General features: G+C 31.4%; 1 protein-coding gene across 1 annotated transcript in view; it reads right to left on the minus strand.

Moving 5' to 3' along the window:
- Window positions 1-616: 616 nt before the first annotated feature.
- Window positions 617-26845, minus strand: part of LOC134684989 (uncharacterized) — a 28116-nt gene continuing 1887 nt past the window's right edge. The window contains exons 2-14 of the mRNA XM_063544316.1: window positions 23306-23359; window positions 22230-22258; window positions 20226-20459; window positions 19386-19586; window positions 16700-16951; window positions 15480-15698; window positions 14440-14717; window positions 13402-13618; window positions 10547-10809; window positions 9844-10039; window positions 9495-9638; window positions 4064-4144; window positions 617-1625 (exon numbers count right to left, since the gene is read on the minus strand). Of these exons, the coding sequence (XP_063400386.1) occupies window positions 4080-4144; window positions 9495-9638; window positions 9844-10039; window positions 10547-10809; window positions 13402-13618; window positions 14440-14717; window positions 15480-15698; window positions 16700-16951; window positions 19386-19586; window positions 20226-20459; window positions 22230-22257 (2097 nt within the window). The 5' untranslated portion in view covers window position 22258; window positions 23306-23359 and the 3' untranslated portion in view covers window positions 617-1625; window positions 4064-4079. The remainder of the gene's footprint in view (window positions 1626-4063; window positions 4145-9494; window positions 9639-9843; window positions 10040-10546; window positions 10810-13401; window positions 13619-14439; window positions 14718-15479; window positions 15699-16699; window positions 16952-19385; window positions 19587-20225; window positions 20460-22229; window positions 22259-23305; window positions 23360-26845) is intronic.

A 26845-nucleotide genomic window follows, 5' to 3' on the forward strand; every position in this document is an offset into this window, starting at 1 on the left:
TTTTTTTTTTATAAAAAGAGGTAGTTCCAATAACAGGATCAAAACCAAAAACAACATCCTCTATTTAGACATGCACATGTATATAACTCAAAACATGCATTAAGATATTTTATTTAATCAAACACATATAAAAAGTTTCATGCATAGTGTAAAACCTTTAGGAATACTTCCATTTAAAGTAAAAATATAATGTCACCTTTTTAGCGGAGAAAAACTATATAAAGATCTATTATAGAGTATAAAAGTCATTTGTATCTAATAAATTGATAAAAATTATGTTACAAATAATTTAAATACTGATATATAAAACAACAATGCCAAGAGCCAATGTAAGCACATATCTAATAACAATATAATATATATTGTAAAATATAGCGACTAGTCTACATAAGCACCAATCAAATAACAATATAATATAAATTACGGAAATATATTGAATAACTATACATTGTCTTAGAATAAAACAAAATATTTGTATTAGGTTTAGAAAAAGGTAGAATACAAAAGCTTGATGAGAATTTCTTCATTGGTTGTTCTGAGTTCAAACAATAAGATATCTTCAAATAATCATGGTTATTCCCTTTATACTGCAAAGCTCATAACTTTATATTTTTAAGAAAAAGCATACATTTCAGACAATAAACAAACAATGCAAAATAGTTTGAAACCATGGATCTTTTGGGAAAAAGTAAGGAGTGACAAAACCCAATAAAAATATGTCTGCTCATAATGAATTCACACTTTCATTTCATGTTTATTAATTTTTTTCTGACATATACCCTTTCCCCTACTTTTTAATGCTCTTTATTGTAAAGAAAACTGTGTTTTTCACAACTATAATTGAGATACTTACTTCTGAATCTTGTTATGAAAAGACAAATATAGAAATAATGGAGAAAGAAAAATAAACAACCATCTGACAATTTCTCTAAATTGAACACTCTGAACAACCTTAATATTAGTAATAACAATTAAGTTTTCCTTATCATCAAGCATTTTTCAAATAACATTTTTGAGAAGTGATGAAAAATATCTTTCAATTCCTGAAAAGTCACATAAGCAAGTGTTATCTGTGTCTCTGCTTCTGATTTATTTGTTCCTATATGTGATGCAATGTTGCTGCAAAAATCTTGATCTAAATGAGGTAGACTTTTATCAATTATAGAAACACGCCTCTTGCATACATTAAATTTTAATTCTGTTTTTCTATGATGAGTTTATTTAAAACTGTATTTCTGCCCTGATATATAAAACACAAAACAAAACAAACAAAACAATCACAATGCCCCTAAAAATTGCAATAACAAATTAGTACTCATTTAAATTTAAGTAAAACTAAGTAAAATTAAGCTAGCAATCATTTCAATTTTGACATAAAATGATGCCATAGACTGCAATGAAATTATACAAATATGGTTGTGTTTAGCTCCATCAAGGAAACAAAATCACAGGTCATCATGTTATAATTTCCATTAGTGATAAATGTCAAACATTTCCAATTGCATTTAACATAAGTAGTGTTTCTTCTTTTAGGCACATAATAATTCCAAGTTTCAAATGGCAGCTTAGTTCTTTCTGTCACCTTGAATTCTGAATTTAATTCAATTGAAATCCATTACTTGACCCTGTGAATAATGATACAATATTAAAATTACAAAATCATAATTGATGTAACTTGTCTTAAATAGTCCAGGATGATCCAATCATTTTGAATCACACGGTATTGTATGCCAATTAAACTTCATGGATTTATATGAAGTGTCATCGCGTCTGGTGTATATGCAAAATTAAGTACTGGTATCTATGATGAGTTTATTTACTACCACTGCGTCGATGCCACTGCTGGTGGAGATTTATTTCCCCGAGGGTATTACCAGTCCAGTAGTCAGCACTTGTGCTGACATGAATTATCATTGATATGGTTATATTTATAAATTTACTGTTCACAAAATTTTTGATTTTTGAAATACTAAGGCTTTTCTACCTCAGGCATAGATAAACTTAGCTGTATTTAGCAAATTTTTTAGGAATTTTGGTCCACAATGCTCTTCAACTTCTTACTTATTTGGCTTTTTTTTCTTTTTTTTTTTTTAACTTTTTTGGATTTGAGCGTCACTGATGAGTCTGGGGTATATGCAAAATTTAGTTTTGGTATCTATGATGAGTTTAATTAATGACTACATTTTCTCACCAACAACTAAAAAAATACACTATACAATGTTGTGCCCCTGCCTGCAGCCATATCAATAAATTTTTTCAACAGGAATGAACACACAATATCAAGCTGTAAGTCATTAAGTAATAAAAAGTATGTATATAATTTTGCAGAACTTTTAAGACTTTTTGGTTCTCAAAGGCTCTTCTATTTTATTTCACCTTTTTAACTTTTTTTATTTGATTGTCACTGATGAGTCCTTTGAAGACAAACTGTGCATCTGGCACATATAAAAATTATAATCCTGGTATCTATAATGAGTTCATTTTCATATTTTGTTTTTAGCCAGAGAACTGTATTTCTTGAAAGTTCAGTTCACTAGAACAAAATGCAAACCCCATATGTAAATTATTGTACCACAAATCAAATTAATCAAAAATATAACAAAAGTCTGAAAAAGGTCTGAGATATTAATATTCATTAGGTTTTGACTGTTTTATTGTTCTATACTTTGGGTATTTCTTGCTATCTATTTTATAAACTTGAGGTTAAGTTTTCAACAAAAAAGTTTGAATTGTATAATTTTCAGGATTTCAGCAGAGAAGGATATTGTTATTCCAAATATTTGATAATTATATCTATTTTTATTGTTTTTAATTCTTGTCATACTTACCTTTTTATCATTTAGTTTGGATGAAGTGCAATATTCCCAACTTTGGTAAAAAATCATGTACAAATTTTTATGAAGTTTGCTCATCCATTATTAAAACAGTAAAACAACATTTGTGCAAGTTTGTGTGCAAGCATTACAATGTAAAAAGTGAAACAAAGTTTGTGGAATTAGCTCAAGCATTACAATTAAAACAGACACTAGCACACAAAGACAAAGGCTTGGTAAGAATGAGAACAAATTTAATTGACAAATTACAAAGTGTACTGTATACAGTTAATTCTGAACTTTGGAGTTTAGTCTGATTTTCATTTTCTCTGAACTATTAAACATTTTTATTTAGGGCCAGCTGAGGCAACCTCCTACGTGCTGGATTTCCCTTGCATTGAAGACCAATTGGTGGCCTTCAGGTTTATCTGTTCTTTGGTTGGGTTGTTGTTTCTTTGACATATACCCTATTTCAATCCTCAATTTCGTTTATTGCTGTGATTTGTGTAGAATGAACCATATTATATATATTTTAAATATATTGCTGTATTCAGCCAGTGGCATCATTCACATGCATTAATGAAAAGTTCTCAATAATTCAGAATTTTCAGTAATAGATGTTTTACTATTAATTGCAAAGTTTCTTACAAACTCGAAAAGCAAACTTATTTTATGTATTATTTATTTAAATTCTATTCTATAATAGCTCTAAGGACATGATTTGTCAATTTCAAAATGACAGCACATGCAAAATATATAAATTGTTATGCAACATTATAGACAAGTGTGGACACACTATCATGTCTAGTCTACTGTTACATTGAAAAGTTTAAAAAGGGATTAACAATCAAACTGATTTGAAAATCAATGGAAACCTGATTATGTGCTCATATGAAATGTATGTGTAAAGGGTGTAAATAAAATATTTGCAGGTGGGACAAAGAATTCAATGAAAATGCTGATGTGATGTGAAACTTAGGATAGTATGGGAATATATATATATATGGATGATCAAAACACTCAAGTTGCAGTAATAAAGATGCATGATTCAAAGACACATGTATCCACACTTTCAGAGAGAGCCTTGTATAACTTAGCCTAAATAGACTATTTATTGCAGTTACAGAACAGTATTTGAAACTTTTGACATAAGAAGTTTTTTTTCCAATCTGATCAAGATTTCTATAGTTTATAATTAAGAAAGGAAAAGCAACAGACAGATCTATATATGAACAAACTTTTATACTTACCGAAGTATGAATTCAATTAATGGTTGTCATTATGTTCATCAAGCATAGACAGTTTGACATCAGGAACAGTTTCTGGTGTTTCTAACAAAGTCAATATACCAACATAGGTATTGTGGTAAAATTACAACACAATCAATGTTGGGAGACACATCCCAATAGTAAAAGTTCATATAACAAGAGGCTCTCAAGAGCCTGATTTGCTCACCTGAAACGTTTTGCTTAAACCTTTCACAATTATTATTTTTGCTTTAAAATGCCATTTGAATATTGATTATTTGTAGATCTTACTTTGCTGTTTACAGTTTATCTTTATATTCAATAATATTCAATATAATAACCAACCAGATGCTCCGCAGGGTGTAGCTTTATACGACCGCAGAGGTTGAACCCTGAACGGTTGGGGCAAGTATGGACACAACATTCAAGCTGGATTCCGCTCTAAATTTGGATTGTGATTAAATAGTTGACACAGCATAGGTTTCTGACTCAGAATGAATGTATTCAAATGAACTTAAAATTTTTGTTTTCTCTTAGAGCAATTCACTTTGCTGTTGATTATTAATCCTCTCAAAAAAATGTTTGAAGAAATTTTCTTTTGATTTATGAAATTTCAAATGAGAAAAATTGAACCCAATTTTTTAATCACATCCCCCTTTCCCTTATTCCAAAACTAATTTCAATTAAAATATTCTAATGGAGTTTGCAACAATTACTACTCATTTAAACACATCATAAAATATTAAGATGTAAAAAAACTGCTTGTTATCACTGAATGGTAAAGATTATTTAAATTTATCAGTTGGTAGTAAAAAGTGAATATACATTGTATATTGTATATAACAAAGATTTAAGTTGATTCTGGACAAAGAAAGATAACTCCAATTAAAAAAATTCTTGCAGATATTTCTTGCTTACTATACTGGACAAAGAAAGATAACTCTTAATTAAAAAAAAATTAGCTATTTCACAATATTGTGAAATTAGATATTTCTTGCCATTGCACAATATTGTGCAATTGAAAAGACTTGCTATTGCACAATACTTAATATAATAATTTTAGATCCTGATTTGGACCAACTTGAAAACTGGGCCCATAATCAAAAATCTAAGTACATGTTTAGATTCAGCATATCAAAGAGGCCCAAGAATTTAATTTTTGTTAAAATCAAACTTAGTTTAATTTTGGACCCTTTGCACTTTAATTTAGACCAATTTTAAAACTGGACCAAAAATTAAGAATCTACATACACAGTTAGATTTGGCATATCAAAGAACCCCAATTATTCAATTTTTGATGAAATCAAACAATGTTTAATTTTGGACCTCGATTTGGGCCAACTTGAAAACTGGGCCAATAATCAAAAATCTAAGTACATTTTTAGATTCAGCATATCAAAGAACCCCAAGGTTTCAATTTTTGTTAAAATCAAACTAAGTTTAATTTTGGACCCTTTGGACCTTAATGTAGACCAATTTGAAAACGGGACCAAAAATTAAGAATCTACATACACAGTTAGATTCGGCATATTAAAGAACCCCAATTATTCAATTTTGATGAAATCAAACAAAGTTTAATTTAGGACCCTTTGGGCCCCTTTTTCCTTAACTGTTGGGACCAAAACTCCCAAAATCAATGCCAACCTTCCTTTTATAGTCATAAACCTTGTGTTTAAATTTCATAGATTTCTATTTACTTATACTAACGCTATGGTGCGAAAACCAAGAAAAATGCTTATTTGGGTCCCTTTTTGGCCCCTAATTCCTAAACTGTTGGGACCGAAACTCCCAAAATCAATACCAACCTTCCTTTTGTGGTCATAAACATTGTGTTTAAATTTCATTGATTTCTATTTATTTTAACTAAAGTTATTGTGCGAAAACTAAGAATAATGCTTATTTGGGCCCTTTTTTGGCCCCTAATTCCTAAACTGTTGAAACCAAAACTCCCAAAATCAATCCCAACCTTTCTTTTGTGGTCATAAACCTTGTGTCAAAATTTCATAGATTTCTATTAACTTAAACTAAAGTTATAGTGCGAAAACCAAGAAAATGCTTATTTGGGCCCTTTTTGGCCCCTTATTCCTAAAATGTTGGGACCAAAACTCCCAAAATCAATACCAGCCTTCCTTTTATGGTCATAAACCTTGTGTTAAAATTTCATAGATTTCTATTAACTTTTACTAAAGTTAGAGTGCGAAAACTAAAAGTATTCGGAAGACGACGACGACAACGACGACGACAACGACAAGGACGACGACGACGCAGACGACGACGCCAACGTGATAGCAATATACGACGAAAATTTTTTCAAAATTTGCGGTCGTATAAAAACTGCAAAATTTACTTAAAATTACCAATTAAGTGGCAGCAACCCAACAATGGATTGTTAGATTGGTCTTACAATTTCAGGGCTAATAGATCATAACCTATTGAACAATTTTACTCCTGACAAATTTGCTCTTAATGCTTTAGTTTTTGAGATATAAGCCAAAAACTGCATTTGACCCCTATGTTCTATTTCTAGCCACAGCAGCCATGTTTGTTGATGGATCAAAACTTCGGATACAATTTAGAAAGTAGATACCCCAATGAATATTCATTTAAAGTTTGAGAGTATTTAGCCCAGTTGTTTCAGAGGAGAAGATTTTTTAATTTAAGCAAGTTTGATGAACAAATAGAGTAAATTTGTCTTTAAAGGGCAATAACTCCTTAAGGGGTCAATTGACAATATTGGTCATGTTAACTTTTTTGTAGATCTTACTTTGCTGAAAATTTTTGCTGTTTACAGTTTATCTTTTTCTTCAATGATATTCAAGATAATAAATAAAAACTGCAAAATTTCCTTAAAATTACCAATTAAGTGGCAGCAACCCAACAATGGGTTGTTTGATTCATCTGAAAATTTCAGGGCTGATAGATCTTGACCTAATGAACATTTTTACCCCATGTCAGATTTGCTCTGAATGCTTTCGTTTTTGAGATATAAGCCAAAAACTGCATTTGACCCCTATGTTCTATTTTTAGCCATGGCGACCATGTTTGTTGATAGATCAAAACTTTGGATACAATTTATAAACTAGATACCATAAGGAAGATTCAGTTAAAGTATGGAAGTATTTGGCCTATTAGTTTCAGAGGAGAAGATTTTTGAAATAGTTTACGACGACAGCTAGAGAATACATACTGAAATGTCTCAATTTCTTCACTTGAGGTGGACGTCAAGTGAATCCTACATATGCTGCTACTTACAAACATGTATATTAGCAAGGAACCCATAAACATCAAATTAGTGTTGGAAGTTTGAATTATGAAAGTTTTACTGCAAAAAATTAACATTAGCGGTATCAAAGATCCATCAAAATGAAAATGTTGTCACAGTAAGATTGACCATGCTAGGCAGACATGTACATGTAACAATTATGCATTCCATACACCAAATATGATGATATTATCGCTTAAAAAACCAGAGAAACAGATCAAACCACAAAATAGCAACATTGACCAATGAACCATGAAATGATGTCAAGTTTATATGAACCCTGCAATACAATCAACATATCCACTTACTATAGTTAACTTATTATTTTTATCATAGTAACTGATAAACTGACATAACAACACCAAATTAATCATTTTTCAATATATCAAGAAATTGATGTCATGTCAGACATGTACAAATTACATTCAGTGAATGCACAACATATAATTAACATACTGCTTAAGGTATCCAAGATATCTAGGCAACTTTAACCTTCGTTCTTGTATCTATGAAATTAGGTCAAGATCAGGTGAATCCTACATATGCTCCTTACAAACATAGGTAGTATAGTTAATAAGGTCAAGGAAAAGGGATGTCTGAAAGATAGAAACTCATCATAGGGTATCTGCATACAAGTTATGATGCACCTACGTATTTTAGGTTCTGAAAATTATTAATGGTGAAATCAGTGTAAACTTCAATCAATCTATCCTTTTCTGATTATCAATTTGTTTGATGTGTTTGAGCTTTCGATTTTGCCATTTAATTTGGGACTTTCGTTTTGAATTTTCCTGGGAGTTTTTTTTTGCCATGTTTTGTAGATATATACATCAAATCAAAAATCTGTTTTTTATTGACCTACAATGTTTGTCATGTATGTCTACTCTTAAGTGAGATAGATTTCAGACAAAACAGGTATTAGTTTGTTCTAAAATCATTAGCCATGCTGGTACAGTAAAATGTATGCACACACAAACAAACACAAGACATATCAATGCATGATACTGATCGAGAAATTCTGTTAAAGCATGGTGCTTAGGTGGCCTCACTAATTATAAATTGTTTCTATAGGACAACTATTTTTCCAGATCTATATATTTTTGCCAGTTGAAAATAAAACTGGTAGAAATCATCATGATGTTGTAAAAGTTTGACCTTTTTTATCTATAAATTCATATTGAAATAAATTGCTACGAAGTAAGATAGACAAAGCTAAATGATATATAAAGAATACATGATAATAAGTTGGAGCATAGTATATAATCTGAGCACCAAAAAATGAACAAACAGGATTAACTATTTAGAACTGAACTTTTAACAGTAAAATCTTGTTAAAAATATTCTATGAATAATGTTGTTTATGTGATATTATGTATATTTGTTTTCACAAAATTTCCCTAGACTATTCTGAGTTGGTAAAAAATTGTATATTGAAAATTATCCTTTACAACAAAATGTTGATTGATAGAACAGAATATTTGCACAAAGTATAGAAGAAAATCAGTAAAATATTTTGAGAGGAAATCCAATATTTTTTGTAACAGTCTGTATGTAACAGATAAGTTACACAAAATATATAGAAAAATACCTGGTGGAGTCTTTAAAGGGCAGGGTTTAATCACAAAATATATAGAAAAATACCTGGTGGAGTCTTTAAAGGGCAGGGTTTAATCACAAAATTTAAGGGACATCAATAAAATACCATGTACAGTCAGTTAAAAACAAGAATTTATTTACCAAAAATCAGTAAAACTCCTTATGACGTCTATCATGTCTATATGGACCAGAATCTATTCATAAGGTATAAAAGGGAAACAATAAAATACCTGGTTCAGTCTGAATGGATCAGTATCTATTCGTAAAATATGGAGAAATATAAGAGAATTACTGTATGCAGACTATAATCTTTCCACAAAAAATGGTTAAATATCATTGAATAAGTGTATAATGGACTAGAATTTAATCACAAAATATGGGAGAAATCAGTCAAATACCTGAATGCAGACTATATGGACTAGAATTTAATCACAAAACAATTGGAAAAAATATACCTAATACATCTATTATGGAACAGAACCTACTCACAAAACCATGATACAAATCAGTAATACACCCTGTGCAGTCTTTATAAAACAGAACATGCAAATGATTTAGGGGAAAACAATAAAATACCTTGTGATTTTCTCTTCTTGCAGCAGCAGCAATATCCACCTACACAACATGTACATAAAGCTGACAATACACCAAACACTATCCCTAGTATTCTTGGAGTCGATAAACCACTGTTATCTTCCTTAGGAGCTCGAGTAACCTTTACTGTTAATGAAAAAAAACCAAAACATTTTCAAAAAAGTTCAAAGGGTAAAACAATGTCTCTTTGCGAAAATATAATTCTTTATCTATTTTGATTCTTCGTCATAAATAAAACTTACAAGATATATAACATGGTTGTGGTGTATTGTAAATTTTCCTTTATTTATCTCTATTCTTCACATACAACAAAACTAATATGATATATTACCTGGTGTGGGTGTAGTATAAATGATAGGCTGTGAGCAGGCTTGGCTATTATTGCCGGAGGATGCAGAAAGTACCCATAGCTCTTCTGTAACGGTACCATGGAGGTATATCAAATTCCATGTGATCGTCAGATTTTGAAATTTTGGAAAATCCTGAGGTAAACACCACCATCCCTGAAGATCATCACATTTAATAACCTGTAAAATACAATAGGGACCAGTGACTTTGGCTGCCATGTTCATATTATAATCGAACCTTTTATCAATCACCCAACTATTATATATATACTAAGACTTCAAATATTTTTGCAGTTCATTTTGAGGTTCTATCAAGGGTCCACGTTCAACAATGGAAACAAAATATGTGAATATTACAACATTTCCCAGTTTTGGGTGAGATTCGTGTTGCTCAGTCATTAGTTTTCTATGTTGTGTTTTGTTTACTAATGTTTGTCTGTTGGTCTATTTCTTTTTTAGCCATGGGTTTGTCAGTTTATTTTCAACTTATGAATTTGAATGTCCCTCTGGTATCTTTCGCCACTCTTTTCAATGCTTTATTTCAGTTAAATGCCACTCAATGTTTAGCAAACAACAATCAATCTGTATTTATTTTCTAATGAGCAAATTTAATCTTTAATTGATTTGACATTCTTTAATTTCAAGGCAAAAATCAAGTATTTTCCTTATAAACTCAATTAAACTTACCAAAGTGAAAACAGAATCCATATGTATAAGAATGTGGCGGTATTTATCTGTAGCTGGTCTACAGCGGTCATGAAGTTTTTCATTAAGATTTGCTTGGCGGAAACATATCTTCTTTGTATTACTTTGTACCTCTATGTTAGCAGTGCATGTTTTGTATGCTAATTCAAACATTTGATCTCGGGTATTTGGTGCACGTTTTATTTTAAACATTTGAAGTGAATCTTCCAAACAACCATCCATTTTACAGGGAAGGAATGGGTTAACTGAAATTTATAAATATGAATAAATTCATAATATTTAAAAATAAACAATGTAGTTGGATGTGTACAACATAAAATTGAGAATGGAAATGGGGAATGTGTCAAAGAGACAACAACCTGACCAAAGAGCAGAAAACTGACGAAGGCCACCAATGAGTCTTCAACAAAGCGAGAAAATCCCACTTACATAAATGTTTAACTTACTAACAGATTATAAAATCAAAATCATACAAAAGGCATGAAAATATCAACTGTTTTCAACTGAAAATTGTAAATACTTGTTTGTGTAGATTTCATTGCAATCTTGACTTTATCTATAAACAACAAGATAGTTTATTATTTCGAGTTCATAACGTCTCCCAAACAAAGATCGTTCAATTTAGAGTCTAATTATTTCAGATGAAAGTTTGGGTCATTTGTTCATATTTTTCATGTTAAAGCTGACTATAAGGTATGGGTTTTTCTCAATTGTAGATGGTCATGCCGTACAGTACCTATAATCTTAGAATTGCTTATGTCATGTGTGTATATCTCCTCATTTAAACTCTGGAGGATTGTTGTCTTATTCACTATGATGGTTCACAGTGCTTAATAGTTATTGAAATTTATGTTCTTGTCATTGCTGACACAGAGTTGGGAAACATTTATTTGTAAATTAATGAAATAGAAAAGTATAAATGGCAAGAATGCGCTTACAAATTAAGCATTTAATCCCACTTTGTAAACAAAAGGGCACATATATTTATATATATTATATATATATACGAGTCTAAATTGAAAACTACGTTCAAATCTATGACTGCGTTGGATAAAAACCGCAATTTTTATACGTGTGCATGTCAAACAAATTTCGTTGTAGAAGGGTCTAAAAACAGCACAAACAACATTTTCCAAAAGACCAAAAGAGTGAAAAAGTATATTTAAACAAAACGCATTTGACTAACAGGTCGAAAAACTGATGTTCTTTAACCCTGCTGACTGCCATTGGCGATTGCCAAATAAAATTGATCACAGGTTGTAACAAAATGGATCTTATTATAAATTTAATACGTCACAGAAAAAAAATAATTGTTAACTTGTGGACAGGATGTTGTGCCACAAACATTCGGTGTCAATATTTCTTTAGTACACCATATCCGGATTTCGACAATAAATGTCTCTTCAGTGATGTTAGGGATCGAAACGGTATTTGGAAGGCCATATAAAAAGCACTCTCATTTTTAGAGAAAGTACCCTCATTTTTAGATTAACTCTTGAATTTTAAGAGTCAATATATAGGATGAACGGATCATATAAACCGGAGGGAAAATATGATACATGCCCAAACAAAAATATAAACGAGTCTAAATTGAAAACTACGTTCAAACCTATGACTGCGTTGGATAAAAACCACAATTTTTATACGTGTGCATGTCAAACAAATTTCGTTGTAGAAGGGTCTAAAAACAGCACAAACAACATTTTCCAAAAGACCAAAAGAGTGAAAAAGTATATTTAAACAAAACGCATTTGACTAACAGGTCGAACAACTGATGTTCTTTAACCCTGCTGACTGCCATTGGCGATTGCCAAATAAAATTGATCACAGGTTGTAACAAAATGGATCTTATTATAAATTTAATATGTCACAGAAAACAAAATAATTGTTAACTTGTGGACAGGATGTTGTGCCACAAACATTTGGTGTCAATATTTCTTTAGTACACCATATCCGGATTTCGACAATAAATGTCTCTTCAGTGATGTTAGGGATCGAAACGGTATTTGGAAGGCCATATAAAAAGCACCCTCATTTTAAGAGAAAGTACCCTCATTTTTAGATTAACTCTTGAATTTTAAGAGTCAATATATAGGATGAACGGATCATATAAACCGGAGGGAAAATATGATACATGCCCAAACAAAAAATATAAACGAGTCTAAATTGAAAACTACGTTCAAACCTATGACTGCGTTGGATAAAAACCGCAATTTTTTTACGTGTGCATGTCAAACAAATTTCGTTGTAGAAGGGTCTAAAAACAGCACAAACAAAATTTTCCAAAAGACCAAAAGAGTGAAAAAGTATATTTAAACAAAACGCATTTGACTAACAGGTCGAACAACTGATGTTCTTTAACCCTGCTGACTGCCATTGGCGATTGCCAAATAAAACTATGTAATGCCAGTTTAAAAAAAAAAATATAACTGAATTTACTGCTCTTAAGTTTCTATGAATAATGCTTTATTTTTGGCTTGCCTGCGACTTTTGATGTAGAATGCATTACACAGGGATGCAAGTCCAGTGGGAGTGTAATTTAATACCCACAGTGCTCATAGTGCTTAGGTTGTTTTTAGGTAATGATTTTCTCAGTTTTAAACATCAGTACATTTAAAACATAACCTCACATAATTTGAAGGTCAATTAACATTAATGGTACCAATTTTTCTGCACCGGATGTGTATTTCGACAACAAATGTCTCTTCGAAGATAGTTAAAATGCACTCCAAAAATATGAAATACATTAACTTATAGAATACTTTGTAACATGAATAATATTATATTTGGAACGATATTCATACATAACTTAACCATAATCAAGAATGTTTACTTACATTTGAAAGATGGTATTTCAGATACCATAACATCAAGTCCTGTTAAATCAGAGAGAGCACAGTTAGAACATTCTTTCATTGAGAAAAGTATTGTTCCATTTCCTGTCAAATCTGTATTTTGTTGAGACTTGAAACTGTCCAAAACTCGGAACACTAATGTAAAATCGAGAGTTGGCCATATTATTTTTACAGATCCCTTAAGGTTGCAATCAAACTTCTGCAAAGATAAAAAGAATAAATCATAAACGGTTTACACAGATATATCTTTCCTCCTTGATAAAAAAACTTCAGGCTTGGTAAAATGTTTATTTACAAAAAGTATCACTTGCCATGTACCCCTGACAAATAAATGGACCATCATATGTATTTCCTGTCTTAACTATTATCAGTGGTATAAAGATAAGAAGGGAACTATTGGTATGATATTTGCACCTTGTATATTCTTCAGTACAGCCATATAGAATTACTAGTTGCAAATTGAGTTAGTGTTTTTTTTCTTCTGTTAGAGCATTTAAATCAATGTTGTTGCTTTTATAGATAGAAAACTGATTGAAAATCTCAGTTGTCCACACTTTTTTCTATAAATCCTGAATAAGTTAACTAGATATTTGTCGTATACTAGTTGTTCATTCGCAAGAAATTACAGCTTGAAATGAGTTCCTTTCATTTGATGATTTTTACTGTAGATGTAGCATTTTGAATTTGAAAATATCAGATTTCCTTAAATGTTTCTGAAATGTCTGAATCAGTTAACTAGTTTAGTTGTCTAACCACAAGAAATTACAGCTTTAGATGAGTTTGATTTCATTTGAATTATTTTTGCTGAATATGTAGCATTTTAATAAGAAAATATCAGTTTTTATACTTTTTTCTGTAAAGCTTGAATCAACTGATCAATTGCATTACAGAGGGAAGCAGATATTGTATTGCATGTACAATACCTTCAGAATACTTGTTCATATTAATCTTTTATTGGATCTCATACTTTCATTCGCAAACTAGGTGTCTGATTGTTAAGTTAAACTTTTGACCACTTACCTTCATAGGGGTACCAAGCGATGATTCACCAGCATATAATAAGACTTCAAAGAAACATTTGTCCGCAGTAAGAGGTATAGATGTGTCTGTTTGGAATGTCATTTCCAGATCATACATTGATGGTTTATCAACATTTACAATAGCCCCAAACTTGCATGAAGTTATATTTTGTTCAACCAAGCTCTTCCATTCCATAAAATCATAACTTAAAAAGGCAATTTCTGATTCTTCTCCATCAAGCTTAACCTGTCTATCACAGATCTTAGGTACTTCATTTTCTGAAATAGATAAAATTTATAATTCTGTATTTAGATTATTAGGATTTAGGATTTCTATGAATTGAATGTCAGTGAAAAAACTTCTGCAACACTTTTGTATAGACTAATGAAAGTATGTTCTTTATAATTACAGTAATGAAGGCTTAATCACTTTGATAGGCCACTAGTCTAAATGCCACATGTTTAGATAGTCAGTAAGATAAATTTGTATCATAGGCAGATCCAAAGGGGGGGGGGGGTGCTGGGAAGCCTGGGCCTCCACTTTCGTGGGAACATTTTGGTTGATGATATAGGGAATCATTGAAGCATGACTGGAGCGGGCCCCTCTAAGATCAGTTAGCACAGTCAGCAGGCCAACACCCCCCTCTTTACAAAAAGTTCTGAATCCACCACTGACTATTTATTTTACTCATATAGATTATAGTCCTTTGATTTTCCTGTTTGAATGGTTTTACACAAGTAATGTTGGGAGCCCTTTGTAGCTTACTGTTTTTGATGTGAGGCAAGGCTCTGTATTGAAAACCATACTTTGACCTATATTGGTTTACTTTTATAAATTCGGACTTGGATGGAGAATTGTCTCATTGGCACTACACATATTAAACTATCTATATATACTTTTACTACATGTAGTACAAAAACATTGACAATCAATTTTTTGCCAATACCAGTTGAGAAACATTGACTATGAACATTTACTTGTACTATTGACAAAGTGTCCGGTGTCTTTTGATGTAGCTTATTATTAAAATAAGATCTTACTTGTACAGTTTCGACTGTACCAATGCTTCCACTCTGTTTGTCCAGGTGATGTCTCTACACATTCTACTCTCACAAAGTCACGGTAATTCTTTTTTGGTTTCAAAGCATAGCCCTGTTTGCATATCTTCTTCTCCCCGTATGTTGAGATAATATATGTACGGTTAGGTGTAGCACCTTCTATTGTAGAATCCTCCACTTGAGGAACTGTACATCCTAATCCTGAAATTAATCGGATATTTAGATATATGTACAAACTAGGGGTAATTTGAGTAACAAAAAAAGACTTGATTGTCCCCCCCCCCCCTCTGACTTTAAATAATGGAAGTCAGAGCCTTCATATGTCAGATCGTCTGTCTGTGTATAGCACTTTTTATAATTTAAGCTCAGTAGTTGTTTACCACAACTTATACATTATCCATCAAAGATTGGTAAGTATCTGAATTATAGTTCAAAAAGATGCTTGCAATGATGAAATTTTACACACAATTTCAGTCTGTTAAAAGGCACTATGACCTTGACCTATGGCCTACTGATCACCAAATTTTTTCTTTCTTTCAAGGGTGAATTTCAACCTATAATCCCCAAAAATGTCAGCTTTCAGTAGCTGCTCTTACCTTTTCTCCTCAGTATCATAGGATTTTTCTTCACCCTATGGGAGCATTTTCAAAAGTCAAAGGCTGATGCTGAATCTTTATCCAAATTTTGATGGCCATGTTTTTTGTTTAATTAAATCATGCCAGTTGACACACTGAGATATCTGTTTGAATAATTCAATCATTACTGACACTGAATTGTATGAAGAGAGGTGTACTATGTGAAGATCAAAGTAAAGGTATTAATCAGACTACATATATGTATACATGGTATACAACTGAAGAAATTCAATCTACATCTATTCTAACCACTATACCTAATAGTAACTGACAACCTTAAATATAAGTTATTGAACCCTGAATATGATGACAGGGTCAAGTAATTACTGTCAGATAGAAATGTATATCTAATAGTGATTTCTATACACCAAATATTGTTGAAATTGTTTAAGTGTGACTAAACAGTTGACCAAATAGCAAAAGTTTGTTATCTTAAATAATTGATTATCAACAAAAGAGATTCCTAAATTGATGAGTTGCTCAATTGGTAAAAATTTGCCTGTTCTGAATTATATGTTACTTATATATTTCTCCTTCAACAACTTCATATGGAAAGTAAAACATTACGTTTAATGATGAAGTCAAATTTGCAAATACTGATTTCCCCTGTTGAACTGTAAGCTGTCACTATGTTGGTGTATCTGCCAATTTCATAATTTTTTTCCTTTGCTGTTTGGCTTTCCACCGTCCAAGGATTTCCATTACTGTCTAGTGAAGTTGGAATAGTCCATTTATCTAATGTGATGGCTGTAGAGCGACTGTAAGTTGATTCCGGGAAGATTGTCACATCTTGTGGACATTTAACAGCATAAGCAGAATCTGAAATCATACAGACAGTTATTTCATGCAAGTTTATTAATTAACTAAATATACCAAACACCCCACACTGTCACTGGCCAAACAAAATCTCAACAGATTTCTAAGTTCAAAGACTCATAACTCCAACAAAAGTTAATTGATATATTTTTTGTTGAGGATATATGCACATCTTCATAATTAGTCCAATTATTAACCCTTTCCTCCATTGAATACTTGATTATCATAGGATTTTTTCAATTAAAAAAAAATCATCAAGTACGTTTAAAATATTAATGCATTGTGATAACGAATATTTCATCAATGAAACTCCAGTCAGATGTTCTCATGAATATTTCCATGTATAAACTCTATTAAGTCTGATACAGATTTTTCGTAGGAAAGATTTTTAAACTGAGGCACTACACTGGCGTCAAAAGGCATCATTATGGAGTAAAGGGGATGGCGTCAATAGGCCTCATTATGGAGTAAAGGGGGTGATGTCAAAAAGGGTCCTTTTGGAGGAAAGGGTTAACTACAAAGTTTTATGCAATTTTGTTGGAGTGGTTTTAGGGGTGGTGCAATGAAAAACTGTTGCAGTAGTATATCTAGTTCAAATTTCAAAGTCAAAAGAGGAATAACTGCTATGAAAAAAATTTTAAATCTTAGTTTCCTTGTAAATATGCTCATCTACATAATGTTGTATATATATGCTCTCATTATGTACAATTTTTCATAAAATTCGGTTTCAGAGGAGTTGCAATGAAGAACTGTTGCAGTAGTATATTTACCTTTAAGTTCAAAGGGGCATAACTCCTAGAATAAAAGCATTATAAGTGCTGTGTTCCAGCCATTTTTTTGAGCTACATGTAGTCGCAACATTTTTCTGATCTCATTTGAAAATTAAAAAAATATGTATGAGAACTATGAGGATATAAAATGAACACTTTATCATACTAGCATATCAATACTAAAAATCTGACTTTCGTCGATCAAAAATATTTTTTATGAGAATTAAAAGATCAAAAGTTGTGCTGATATAGGTTATTAAAGATTAAATGGATACAATCCTGCATGCCGTTGTAGTTCTGTGACTGCTATTAAAGTATAATCCTATTTGGCGTTATTCAATATATTCTCTAGATCATATCAGTAGTCAAACTACCGATGGGGATCTTTCCATGTCTTGATTTGAACAATGGTTGATTTATTTCGTTGGACACTTAAGTTCGTTGATAAAGTACTAATCCACGAAAACCACGAAAATTGGTACCCCACAAATAAACATACTTTCACAGTATAAATTTAAAAAAAGAAGTAAATGTCTGAGGACAGGAATGTGCCCGCACAAGCTTGATAATATTCCAAGTTAAAATGAGGCATAACTATAGATTGTCAAATGACCCAAATTTGAAATCTGTCAGCCTGGGTTTTGGTTCTTAGCACTGTGTATGAGTTTCATTAAAATCAAATTGCAATGAGGAAAACTTAAGTTAGAGTGAGGAAAAGAAAACAATTGATATTTTCCAAGTAATAATTAGGCAAAACTTGAGAACCGCATGTGACTTACTACCTAAATTATAACTCTGTTTGCAAGTTTCGGTTTTTAGCATTGTGTATGAGATTCATAAAATGTGCTTGAGGCAAACTTAAGTTAAAGTACAGAAACAAAAATGGGACAAATGGAAAAACAGACAGATGGAAGGAAGGAAAGATGGATGGAAGGACGGCCAAGGGTAACACTTAATGCCCCTGTTGACTAAGGTTGACTACAGCAGCAGCATAGAAAAAGACCACAATTGGATTAAATGTAGAACATGATAATTTTCATTATTATTTTACTACATATCTACCAGTGTTGGTTCTATTTTTTAAAATGAGCTAATGAAATTCTTTAAACAAAATTTCAGCAAATGATATTCTCAGAAATAGTGTTCTTTATCTTAGGTTCTTCTTACAATCAAAGCGATCGTAATCACTGATGGAAAGACTGGACGATCATAATCACTGATGGAAAGACTGGACGATCGTAATCACTGATGGAAAGACTGGAAGAGTTGTGAATTTCAAATCATATTATCAGTTATTGTGGTTAACATAACAAAATTGACATACCACTCTTGCATTAAATTTAGATAAGTCCACCTTACACTTTTAAATAGCAATATGATAGGGAATAAACACATACATTTGATTGCAGAAAATGCCCAGGTTAGATTTATGCAATTTTGTTAATTGTATCATGTAGAATAATGATAATTGTAAATTAAATTACCCAAGTTACTGTAAAATAGACCCTGATTGCACTTTTCAACATGTTTTGGGTTTGCTTTTTGTCTTTTCTTTGCCAAAAATGCATCTTTTAAATCATCAATTGTTTATCTTTGAGAAATAAATTACAGCATAATTTGATTGAAGTAAAAATATCTGTTTAATAATTTTTAAGAGATAAACATACCTTGACATACAGCAGGGTGATCTATTTTTAGAAAAGTCCTGTTATTATTATCCCTTTCACATGTATACTCTGCTGGTCCACCAACAGACACTTTACCATTAGAACAGGCAGCATTACATGATCTCCCCCATATCAGGTCGGAGCAGTTTGTGCCACCTTCAAAATCACTTATACTGCTGACTTCCTGGTCACACTTAAGAACTGTAAAACATGGAGATACAAATGTATAATTTCTATAGTGTCACATGGTCAATCACACAATAACAATCGTGTTATTAATTTTTTTTTTTCTTTTCATTTTAACGTATTTTGAAATATACTGTCATGTGACTGTTGATTCCTTATTATTTGTGGGATACTAATATTCATGCTTAAATGGGCTTATGTAAACAACCAACAAACTAAAAATCTTCTATAAAATTCAATTCGAACTTATGCAAAACTTCAAATCTAAATATCCACAAAAATTTTGTAAAATTTCAATTCACAGAAAAAAAAATTAATGCACAGTACCAAAAACTGTGATAAAAACTATGATGTTCATTCTTCTTTACATTTCTACAATTAACATGAGATTGTCCAGAAAAAGTGAAACAAACAAGGAATTAATGAACAAAATAAATCAAGTGCTTTTGAGTGCTTGCATTCATTTTGCAGTGGGTACTAAAAATTAAACATTGCTTTTGTAGTTAGAGATATGTCAATTATAGTTGATGTTGGTTCAACTACAATTATGCTGGACAAAGGAAGTTAATCTAAATATTACTTTAATTATGACATCACTAGAACCTTAGGTACTGATAATAGATTCATGCACTATAAAGTAATTAAGTTTCTTACTTTTTACATAAACGGAAAAAAAACATTGAGTGCCATTTCCTATCTTATAAATAATAAAATTCTCTCCAGAATCTCCATCTACTTTTGTTGGAAGTTCTGGATAAAAGTCAAAGGCTCCTGGAATGTCTGGGTTAACTACAGCATACTCTTTCCCTTTATCGTTGTTCAGTCTTTTTTCACCCTCATAAGGACATTCTCCTTCAGCACTTGTCAAACTTAACTGAAATAAAAATCCTGAAACAGGGAGAATTTGTGATAAAAATATCTAATCAAAGTAAAAAGTCATTAGATATATTCCACTTTTTCAATATCTAAAAAGGGCAAATTTTAAATAAGTCCAACAAGCAGACTGACCAACAAACTGAGTAAAATATAGCCCCAACTTAACTTGAGGGGGTATAATATATATTCTAATGCAATTTGTATGTAACAATTTTTTTCATTAGCTAAAAGTTGCTGTCAAATCCACAGTTGATTGAATCAACAAATGTTTGATTACTACTGACGTAAGGGTGCCCAAATTGCACCGAGTACCCAAATTGCACCTATTTAGAAAAAATAGTGACGGAAATCTTACAAGGTTTCCTAGAGACTAAACAATTTGTTTTTTTTATGATTTGATACTATGCATGTCTTTCAACATAGGTAAACATATTTAGATATCATAAACACAAAACGTTCACAGTATTTATCAACAGATGGACTGTTTACTGAAAAAGCAAAATGTACGAAAACGTCATCATGCGACGTCATCAAAACGTCATCTTTTTAAAATTAGCAAATACACTATATAATAAGTATCCATTTCGTAAAATATGAAGAATAAGCATGGACTAATATCTAATTGTTCAAAATATTTGAAGAAAGGAAACAAAAGCTCGGTTATTAGACTTTTGACGATGTGAATTTAAGCATGTGTGCAATTTGGGTACTCCTCATTTCAGATTCATGGATAGTTTGGAGGTTGATTCAACCCATTTTTTTATGACTCATTATGGATTAAAAATTAAATTGGTGTACCTATACGATAAAGAAGGATAGGGCTACACAATAAACACATAAAAAAACGTAGGTGAAAAAACTGTCAAAATAGGTGCAATTTGGGTACCGTCACGTTATATATTCGAAAATAAAACAACACCTACCTGGAATTCATCATATTAATATAATTTTATCCGAATTTGAATCGTACAGGTAACGTAATAACCTCCAGTTTGTATGTTTTCATTTGTATGACATCACGTTTAGCCATGGCGTCTTTGCACCAAAATCATTCAGGAAGTTTCACGGATTTTTTTTATTTGTCAAATTTAGACATTTTGTCAAGTTTTATCCTATAATTTTTGTTTGTAATGCATTAGAATCGGAATAACAGTACTGCAGTTGAAGAGTTGTCGCCATTAATTTTGATTTGACTGTCGCAAATCTCCGTTTTACTGTCTCCCCTACGCATTGCCACGTCAAATCAGCAATTGATGGTGATAACTCTTCAACTACAGTACTGTTATTCCTTAACTCTGATTAATATATGATATTGTAATTTCAGAAATTAATGTGTGCAGTTATCATTGCAATATTTTTTTAAATGGACAAAATCGTGAGATTAATAATTGTGATTACGTGAAAATCTGCATGTATATATTCATGTATATATGTATCAGATATAATAATGCCAGTTCCTATTCATGCGATTCTCACTCAGTCGCACTATTTGCATTTTTAAAACCTCGCAACGATGTCAGAATATTATAGTCCATAAATTTTCATTTCAAAACTACATCTGAATGTATCAAATTATTCATACTGTTGTCTTGAATTTGTCATGAAATGGGAGCTTTGTTAAGCTACCTTTTGAAAGCCTCAATTTTACATTAAGATAAAGAACAGCAATAAAAAATTTGAGGTATATTTGTCCAGTGCATATAGATAATTTGTATAAGAATAAAGAAGATATGTGAATTTATACTTTTTATCCCTTCTATTTCAATACCAGTTAACACTTACCAATCGCAATCAGAAGCTTTTTTAACATTCTGTAAAACAAAACAGGTTATAGGAACATGTAATTTATTTATATCTCTTGCCATTTTAACATACATTACTTTAAAAGTCCCTATATTATCATGCTTATATATAAATTCACGACTTGTTCTACATACATTGTTATTATGGTGGAGGATACTGTTCATTCATATTTTACAGAGGATTTTGTGTGTTTTAATGTACAGATACTGTTAACATTTATCGGTCTCAAACAACTGTGCTCCTAAACGGGAGGGAATAACGAAAGAAGAAGAAGTGGTATTAAATATAGGAATTATCCTAGGGGACCTGACAGCACTCATGGCTGAGAAATAATTATGGACTAGCTTTGAGACAACTCTCCATCCAAGCTATCACTAGTAATTGTAATTATATCACAGAGGACCTGATGATACTCATGGTTGAAATTAAATATGGACTTATCCAAAAATTCAAATGTTGAAATATATTGAGAGAGATTAAACAACACTTTCATGACTTTAAGTCAACATGGTCATTAGAATACTATTGTCAATGATTTTTTGGATTTGTTATTATTTTTTATTACAGAATGCATTGATTTTTAATGTAATCATGTAGAAAATGCAAAGAACTACACTTTTTTCTACAAATTAGCACTGTTTGGGATTCGAGCGTCACTGATGAGCCTTTTGTAGACGAATCGCTAGCTGGCATAAATGCAAAATTTAATCCTGGTATCTATGATGAGTTTATTTAATTGTTTGATGCATCCTCATTGAAAATGGCTTTGATGTATGATGTCAGAGAAGTGATACCTATTATCATGATTATGGATATTTTGATATTTAATTGCAACCAATGTAATAATATTGATAATTTAGGCTATTCCCAGGTTGACAAGGTATTTCTTTTGTTGCTTTCTGATCTCATTATTTGTGGATTGCCTTCTAAATTCTAAATTTCTTTTCCCCATTTACAACTATTCATTAATAATTCTTTAGGTTACTGAGTAAAATGTCATTGTCACATTTCTTGTTTTATTTGTTTTTCAAAGTTAATATCATTAATAAACTTACATGTAACTGTAATTGTCACTCCAATCTTCAGAATGGCTGATTTTTTTTCTATACCTAAAGAAAAAAAAAATCTTATTAAAATTACTAACTTAGTGCCTCTGACAAAGCTCATGGCTATTGGATACAAACTTCAAAAAAAAAATGTTACTACAATTAATAAAATATTAAGTTTGAGAACACAAATTTTACTGATTTAAGAAGTATTGCACAAATGTACTGACAAATCAAATAATCAACCTTTGATTGGCATATAAAAATAAGAAGATGCAGACCTGCCAACTATCCCGATTTTCGCGGTATAATCCCGATTTTTACCCCTCAACCCGAATCCCGATATCGGGATCATAAAATGAGTCAAAATGATGTGGTATGATTGCCAACTTCCACCAGAGTTCAAATGAAATGGATGTGAGTAATACACCTTTAATACTTGTTCTCCATTACTGGAATTGTTAAGGTTTTTTCTTAAAGCAATATTCTGATCCCCAATTTGAAAAAAATAAAATATTCAAATATTCTGTTCAACCAGATGACAAAAAATAATATTCTGAATCCAGATTTCCCCATACCTTATAGTGTTGAACTTTGAAACAAATAATTTGATTGGTATATAGTGTTGAAAAATTAAATAAAATTGTTCGCTAGGCACAAAAAAAAAATTCTGACTCAGACAAAAAATCATAACCCTCCCTTTGAAGTTAAATGGTTGCTCCCTTAAAGCATTGACTTTACAGTTGGTTGCATGTTTTTTCATAAAGACAATTGGACAGAAATACAAAAGGGATATATATAGTAGGGTACCCCCCTTAGGTCACAAGGCCTGTGACAGGAATATGAAACTAGAGGCTCTCAAGAGCCTGTGTCGCTCACCTGCTAATGTGTTTACTGATGTCAGCCATCTTCGTTGGTAGGCAGGGTCATTAGACACTTTTTTTTAAATAGATACCCTAGTATTATGATTGTGGCCAAATTTGGTTAAAAAGTTGTTCAATATTGACTATAAAGGGCAATAACTCCTTAAGGGGTCCTCTAACAATTTTGATCATGCAGACTTATTTGTATATATCTTACTTTGCTGGACATTATTGCTGTTTACAGTTTATCTCTATCTATAATAGTATTCAAGATAATAACCAAAAACTGCAAAATTTCCTTAAAATCACCATGCAATTTTAGGGCAGCAACCCAACAGCAGGTTGTCCATTTCAACTGAAAATTTGTGAGGGGATATATCTTATTCTGAGGGATATTTACATCTTGGAAGATTTGCCCTAAATGTCTTAGTTTCAAAGATATAGAGCAAAATGTAGAGCAAAAACTGCATTTTACCACTATGTTCTAATTTTAGCAATGTCGGCCATTTTGTTTGGAAGGCTGGGTCAAGCCACACATTTTTAAAGCTATAATCCACAATGATAATTGTGGCCAAGTTTAGTTAAATTTGGCAAAGTAGTTTTAGAGAAGAAGATTTTTAGAAAAGTTACAAAAAATGACGAAAAAGTTGTTAAAAATTGACTATAAAGGGCAATAACTCCTAAAGGAGTCGACTGACAATTTTGGTCATGTAGACTTATTTGTAGGTCTTACTTTGCTGAACATTATTGCTGTTTACAGTTTATCTCTATCTATAATAGTATTCAAGAAAATAACCAAAAACTGCAAAATTTCCTTAAAATAACTATTTCACAGGCAGCAACCCAACAACAGGTTGTCCGATTCGTCTGAAAATTTCAGGGCTGCAGATAGATCTTGACCTGATGAACAATTTTACCCCCGTCACATTTGCTTTAAATGCTTTGGTTTTTGAGTTTTAAGCCAAAAACTGTATTTTACCCCTATGTTCTATTTTTAGCCATGGTGGCCATCTTGGTTGGTTTGACGGGTCAAGCCACACATTTTTAAAACTAGATACCCCAAGGATGATTGTGGCCAAGTTTGGTAGAATTTGGCCTCATAGTTTCAGAGGAGAAGATTTTTGTAAAAGTTTACGGGCGATGGACGACGGACGCAGGACGACGGACGCCAAGTGATGAGAAAAGCTCACTTGACCTTTCAGGTCAGGTGAGCTAAAAAGTGGAGGCATTGCCCATGCTTTTAAGGGCTCGAACCTCCCAAAACATGGGGGAGCCGTCTCTAGATGTCACAGTTGTTTGTACAAGACATACATATAATGAACCTGATGTACAATTAAATGATGTATACATTTAGTTCATGACTCATAACAAAATATTTAAAAAAATAATTTTATAGGATATTTGTAGGTGTCACCCAGACATACAAAATTCAGTCAACTGTAAAACATTAAAAAAGTCATGCAGTAAACACATTTTTTACAAATTAGGAAAATGCAGTAAATATTCTATATATGTACACTTAAATACATAACAGAAATTAATTAAATACATCAACATGTATAACATTAAAGATAGAGTGTAAGTGGTGGTGACTTCTGCCAAGGTTAAGCATAAAATTTATAACTGTACTACATTTGTACTACAACATTCTTAATACAACACACACTAATTAACACAGAACACTATTGTCAAAATGTGTTTGATAATAATGATTGAGGGTCTGTTTAAAGAGGGTAAAAGAAAATAATAAAAAATAGAAGAAAATATGTTAAATGGAGGAAAATGAAAAAAAAGAAATAATGAAAAAAAAGACTAGAGAATAAAGAGGTGTTAAAATAGAAATAGATAGTTATGTACAAAAATTTAAGAAAATTGTTGAAAGTTGAATTTAAAAGGCAATAACTGATCCTCATTGGCAATTTTGATCATTTGACATATTTGTAGATCTTACTTTGCTTAACATGATTGCTGTTTAAAGTTTATCTATATATATACATAATGATATTAAAGATAAAAACCAAAAACTTCAAAATTTCCTTAAAATTACCAATTGAAGGACAGCAACTGAACAACATCGTCATCTTATTGTCTGAAAATTAAAATTTTTACTGTGTCGATCAGATTTGCTCTTTATCATGTTTATGCTTTAAGAGATATAAGCCAAACACTGCATTTTACCCTATGAACTACAAATGTACTATCTATGTCTTAGCACTGTCGCCCATGTTGGTTGGCAAGCATGGTCATTGGACACTGCATGCTGTCACACATTTGAAAAAAAAAATTACCCTTTAGATGATTGTGGCAAACTTTGGTTTAATTTGTTCAAGAAGTTTCAGGAGAACAGATTTTTGTGAAGCTTACTTTTTATTTCTATCTATCTATATAATTTTGATAACAATATTGCAGATATTAACAAAAAACTTTTTTTTTTTGGTAGAAAATTTTACCAATTCAGGGTCAGCAACCCAACATCAAGTTGACCATGTTGACTGATTTGTCTAAAAATTTCAGAGCAGATAGAACTTGACCTATTGAACAATTTCACTTTGTCAGATTTGCGGAAAAAAACATTTTACCCCCATTGTTCTATTTTTAGCCATGTTGGCCATCTTGAATGGCTTGTGAGGTCATCAGAAACATTTTTTAAACTAGGTATCCAAATAATGATTGTGGCAATTAAAAT

This window comes from Mytilus trossulus, chromosome 9, assembly GCF_036588685.1.
Source record: "Mytilus trossulus isolate FHL-02 chromosome 9, PNRI_Mtr1.1.1.hap1, whole genome shotgun sequence".
NCBI lineage: Eukaryota > Metazoa > Mollusca > Bivalvia > Mytilida > Mytilidae > Mytilus > Mytilus trossulus.